Here is a 6,419-nt window from a genome sequence, read left to right as displayed (position 1 = left end):
ACATTTGAAGGCTCTTGGTGTCCGGATTTCGCACTTGATATTTGAATGACTACGCTGGGTCTCAGATCATTGCCTGTAAAACAATAGTGTTAACAACCACGCATTCGTCATGGCGACCAGCTTCTTGTTGACCGTCGCTCTTGTGATTTGTCTTTGTGCAGGTGAGCAGGTTTCGTTTATTGCTAGTAATTAAATATATTAAAGTATGCTTTCGCCATCTGTCTATATGTATTTGCAGTGATATGGTTTATAAGATACTCGTTTAAATCTTAGACAAAATGTCACAATATGCCAGTTTTAATGGTTTATGTTTAAAAGTGAATGAGTGTTTTGTCACAAAAAGAAAGATGGACATGACATATGCAAATGGAAAGATGTTCATATTGATTCAAGTAAACGTTCTTTATTTACTTATAATGAGAACAACTTCAATGACCTTGAATTTGTTCCTTGGTAGGATATTTGGTCGGACATTTGCGTCTATAGAAACATTTAAAAAATAACAACAACAAACTATCACATGGTTTAAATATATGTTAACAATCTGGGGTTTTTTTTTCAAACAAAAACATGCAAATTTAAAGGTTATCATACGAACCTATAGTATTTGTGTACGAAGATGCAAAATCGTACAAACATCTTGAAAGAATCATATTTCTGAATTACACGTCGCGATAAGCGAAGATATGATTTATGCCAGAAAAAAGTTTTTGTTTTCGATTTATAGGAAGAGTCCGATTTGATTATTTATTCGCTCAGACTTAGTTAAATTTCACTCACAACAGTAAAGTGTCCTATAGTTTCCACACGAAGAAGTTCGCATGCTGAATACAAACAAATGTCTATACATGTATGTCCGTAGTCATGGAAATGCCTTCTTTCGATAAGCTGTACGCGGAGTCACACCATGTGCGAATAACTTTTAAAACAGTTACCATGTAGTCCCAAATGCCATACAATCTAAAACCAAGTCTAAACAAGATCATTAAAATAATCTCATATCGGATAAAACATGTAAAATCATGAGACGGTTGGGAGGGACAGACGGACATGATCAAATCTATATTCACCCTTTATAAAAGTGGTGAAGGTCGTGTTGTGAAGGTCGCCGTGGATATGGTGTCCGCCTAGCGACCGGAGGTCACGGGTTCGATTCCCACCGTGGGAGCGTTCTTTAGATCTCTCTCAAAGACACCAAGTACTGGTTCTTGTCCCAGGAAAGGGCCTCGAGAGCGTTTCAAATAAGATTTAGGCTTTCGATGCGATCGAGCTACAATAAATAGGTTTTAACTAAACAAAATTAATCTAAATGTGGTGGTACAATTGTTCGTGCTATGTTTCAGGATACAGCGCAGCAATTAAATGTTACGCCTGCCCCATGGATGATACGACCTGTCGGGACCCGTTTGACACACGCAACCGCACGTTGGTGGATAACTGCACACAATGCATGAAAACAAAAGGGGAACAGTATGACAAAAGTTAGTACATTAAGTGCTCGTTTAAAATTAAGGGTAATACAGTTACTGGGGGTTATATGAAACTCCAGAAAGAAACTCATGATACACTTCAGTAGACTTTATTAAAGTGACCGATATCTCATACAATGCAGAACAAGTAATAACAACACACGCTGGTAACAATGATTATATGAAATGGCCTCTTGGGACTTGTTCACGCAAATTTCAGAGGTTTAAACCGGTTAATGGCTAGTTTTACCTCACACTTAACCAAAATTCATTACAAGACACACATTGAAATAAATATTTACCTAACAATATCGTTGTTCATATTATAAAGAAATAATAATTCGATTTAATTGCAACTTAATAACTAAATGATTTAAAAACACATGAGCAACAAATTTAAGAATTGCTAAAAAATAATTAAAATGATAAATTAACTTCACCGACATATATATTTTGGTGATAAAATTAAATTTTCTTCTAATCGAAAACGTCTGTTCTCCATGTAAATAAAGCCATATATTTATGTTTCACAAACAGCAACAAACAATCAGTATTATGTGTCATGCAAATGAAATATGCCTTCCAATAATCTAAAATCATAAAATGACGTTTCTTTGAGTGACTTTTTCGTATACATTACATGATTACCGGTGATACTTTAACTTTTTGCACAAATTTACATAGCTTTTACGTTTTGGTAGGGTATCTATTAAGGCCATAGCGTGCGATGTTGTAGCCCGTTAATCTACTTAAGTCTTCACTTGATACCCTTGGACTGTCGTGGACCGTTACAGGGTCTTGAAAAAATCGGCTGTATTTTGTATTGCTAAGATTTGGCGTGCCACAATTTTCCTTTGATACAAGTCGCTACAAGTAAGCCTTGTTTACTTACTTATAAAATTGACAGTTTTATATGTTGTTTACTATTATAAACACATGCTTTCTGTTCATTTCTGTAGTCGTGGAGCGCAGTTGTGTAACGGACGTGTTGGTCGATTCCAACTGCAAAAAAGATAAAAAGTGGGATGTCGACGTGACTATCTGTCGTTGTAGCTCAGATAAGTGCAACGGAGCCTTATCCTCCTACTTCACCATGGCAACCATTCTTTCCCCGCTTCTGATGTTTGCTACACATGTTCTGTAAGGGGTGTTGCGGAAGTTACCGGGGATCGCTATTATTACAACCCAATAAATTTTGACTGGATTCATATTCGGATTTTCGGATAATAAACCGCGACATTTCTAGAGTTCAAAATCACCAAAACTGCAGCATCAACCCTTAACAAGAATATGCATGTATTGAAAACTTGTTATGCAGCTATTAAAGTATAATTATAGATATACATGTGCATTTTAGGCTTTAATATACTGCTTGTTGCAAAAGTATTAACGAATGAAGATAAAAATAAATATATTATGGTATCTTTCCAATCAAATGTTTTATTTAATACAAATTAAATTGATGAAATTATGCAAATTATATAGTACTGTGTTGCTTAGCAAGTTTGTTGAAACAATGACTTTGTATACGAAACTTCGAAACTATGTATCTTGTTGGTCAGATACTTTGTGCGATTAATAGGAACAAAAGCAATTGATACAAATAATTCAATGTAATAGCATTCATTTACGTGATTGTTATACTTCAAAGGTTTTAAGAATAAAGAAAGTATATTATACTCGTTTTATTTTCTGCCCTGACTTGGGAAGTGTGGGCATTTCAATAAACCAGTACATGCCTTTAATAGTATTATATGTCTGAACAATAATTGTGTTGTTTTTGAATGCAAACGTTTAAAAATCGGCTAAAAGTATTTCAATTTTTTATCAACTAGCATAAAGAGAATAGAAATGATATTGTTTATTACAGTCGAAGTTTGTTCGTAGTTTCTAATCATCTTAAGCGTTTCGACATACAGGATCTAATACGAGTTGAAATTGCCGAGTTGTCACTAATTATCTTCATTTATAACCCGATCGAATGGACCGGAATGACAATGACAAGCCTTGTTGTGAAAAAAACAAAAACTTCAAAAAAAAATTCTTATCACAAAATAATCATGAAAATTCCCCGAACTGGTCAGACAAATATAAAATGTTCAATATAGATCTCTGTCATAAAACTGTGTTCACACTATTGTATCAGTTAATCACGTTGAAAATGATCGGACCTCGAACTATTTGAAGCATATCGAACTGAATTTATTTTTGCTTAAAAAAGTCGATATTCTCCTTCACTTTCTTTGCCATTTATTTCCGCAAAATAAAATACATACAAGTTATTCGATAAATCACGTAATGCCCGATAAAGAAAATATATTTGTTAATTACAAACTATTTAATAAGTATCAATAGCATAGTTTCCGTAAAATGGATGTTATACGATACTGTAAAACTAATGGGCGACAAAGTGGCCACTACTAATCTCCATTTTTAATTTTTTACTTTGGATGTATCTGCGTTTTGGCTAAATCAAGAATTTTTTTTCATGGTAGGAGTTTTGGAAATATTTATAATATTGTTTTCATCAAAGGAACGAATGACTTTAAACTCGTGCAAGGAAATAATTTCCCCATTTTATTTTATATCTGTTTCAACATTCTGATAACGCGATAAAAGAAACACATGACAAGCTTAGACATCATGTAACACACATGTTTAAGAATGATAAGCCATTAAGTAAAAACATATATTAAATGTAAACCAAGGGAGGTAGTTCAACAATTACATTGTTAATTAGGAAGCACATATTTGACTAATAAGATTCACGGCCGTTAAACACGCGCGCCACCTCTTTTTTGAGATGCATTAAGAAATGAGCCAATGCAACTTCCGAGTTAGCGCTCGGGCCCGGATGTTTTGAAATTTTAAATGTATAATTTACAGGGTGATTAGGTTTAATATGTTTTTTTAACGACCGTGAGATTGTCTGAACAATTATCGACCGGAATTTATGGGTGAATGTATCCCTGGATGTATAAAAACAATGGAATGTACATTTTTATTTTTATTTAAAATGGACTCATTGTTTGCATTTTTTTTTTGATAACAATAATGTTTTGAAAGAATTTTCAATTCTTTTCAGCGGCCGGATGAGTCTTTCACTGCATTTGCCTGTAGACTTGAGTACATTTTGACTAGTTCAAAGGAAACTTTTAAATTGAGTCCTCAATACAGAAATGAAATGTTGCGTTGCAAATTTTGGACATCCATTTGTTCTGAGAAATAAAAACCTCAAACTAGACACAAGTTTGATGCAATTTTGTCATTTGATCAGTTTATTTGAGAAATAAGGGAATTAGAACATGAAATGTCCCTAGGCCCTTTTGCTTCACAGTCAGTAAATTCGAAAAAGGTTCAGCAAAGTGTTGTTTCTGCTGATTCCTTAGATTTTGAAACCAGATTATTATCTCTGGAATTGAAAGTGGAAAACCAGTATACATCTGTGAACAAAAAGCTTGATCAATTATACGCAAATGGTTCAAGTCAAGGACAATCAAAATTTCAGAACGAAGGTAGTAAGTATTTACCTCAAAGTTCTAGAGGTCAAAACAGAAGTTTATGGCCATGGAAGAGGTCAAAGTTTTAAAAACCGTGGGCATGGCCAGAGTTTTAGAGGCCGTGGCAGAGGTTCATACAATGATACTGCTAGTCAAAACAGCTAGAAATTTCACACAAAAGGGTAACCGCTTCAGTTGCAGGCCTAACAGAGGGTGGTAAACAAATTGGCCAATACAAATTGTATTCCAGGTAAGTGGGTGAACAAAATAATAGCAAAATAAGTATCAATGGTTGACTGTTCACAGCATTGATTGATTCTGGTTCCATGGTTACCACTATTTCTGATTAAAACTCTATGAGTGAAAAACCTGAAATTTAACCTTTAGATACTCTAGTTTTGAAACTCTGTACCGTAGATGGTTCTTTGTTAAAGTACTGCGGTTATATAGAAGGTACACTGGGCGTTCCTTCTGTGTCATTTATTGCTTTTGATGTGCCAATTTTAGTTATAAAAGATAACACTTTTAACAGAGATTGTCCTGTAATTGTTGGCAGTAATGTTATAAGACGCATGCGTGATATACTGTGAAACCATTACTAATCGTCAGGCATTAATTTTCGTGCACTGTTAATTTTACACTTCCAAAAATGGCGTTTGTTTGTGATTATGATATTCTTAAACACATTTATCGACTTGGACCCCGTCATCCGTGTTATATTGGAGTTAGTGTATTTATTTAAATTTGCTAAATTCATTGACATTATTAAAAGTGATATTTCAGACAAATTACTGTACTTAAAGAGATCAAATATTTACGATGCAAAACTCTTGAAACGTTATTGCAAACTGACCCAATAGTTTGCTAACACTTATTTTAACCAATAATGTTCGCACCTTCTCTAATTTGCGCCGATAAAGGTAAGATTGTTATCAGTTTGGCTATGATAATACATGAATAAGACCAATTGGCAATTGGCTTCACTGTTTAAAACACTCGTTAACGGTTATTCGGTCCCACTAATCCGCTAATCATAAAAATGGTACACTAATGGGGGTCCAATACTGATTACCTTATAACAAAATACTAGTATATTGACATGTGAAAAACAAGCCCCCACCTCCTGTAAGTGACTCTCAAGACCGTGTCCTCCCTCTTTTCCGACTACGATGCATGGCAACCGCGATATATTTTGGACATGTTTTACAAACAAATCGGATGTAAACTGAAGCAGGAAGTGGCATATTTAAGTGCTGACGTAAACGTTATTTTATTTATTTATTTTTTTCACAGTAGTTTCCCAAAATGACAGTGATGTCATTCCTGAGGATTGGAACATTTCCACTGCATCCTTGAATGTTACATCATATGCAGCCAAACTATCAAGCAAAAGATCAGTTAAGCTAGGCCCGCTTGAAACAGTTTCTTTGAATTGTGTTGCTTGAGGGGT

At 34.4% G+C, this 6,419-nt stretch overlaps 1 protein-coding gene across 1 annotated transcript; it reads left to right on the top strand.

Annotated features, from left to right (window-relative positions):
- Positions 1-3,146, top strand: LOC127847531 (uncharacterized). Its single transcript, XM_052379540.1, has 3 exons — positions 1-161; positions 1,344-1,481; positions 2,429-3,146. The coding sequence occupies exons 1-3, from the start codon at positions 110-112 to the stop codon at positions 2,611-2,613; spliced, it is 375 nt and encodes a 124-aa protein (XP_052235500.1). The 5' UTR covers positions 1-109; the 3' UTR covers positions 2,614-3,146.
- The last annotated feature ends 3,273 nt before the right edge of the window (positions 3,147-6,419 follow it).

Source organism: Dreissena polymorpha, chromosome 10, assembly GCF_020536995.1.
Source record: "Dreissena polymorpha isolate Duluth1 chromosome 10, UMN_Dpol_1.0, whole genome shotgun sequence".
Classification (NCBI taxonomy): Eukaryota; Metazoa; Mollusca; class Bivalvia; order Myida; family Dreissenidae; genus Dreissena; species Dreissena polymorpha.
The sequence above is the reverse complement of the archived record's forward strand: the minus strand, read 5'-3'. Positions and strand labels throughout refer to the sequence as shown.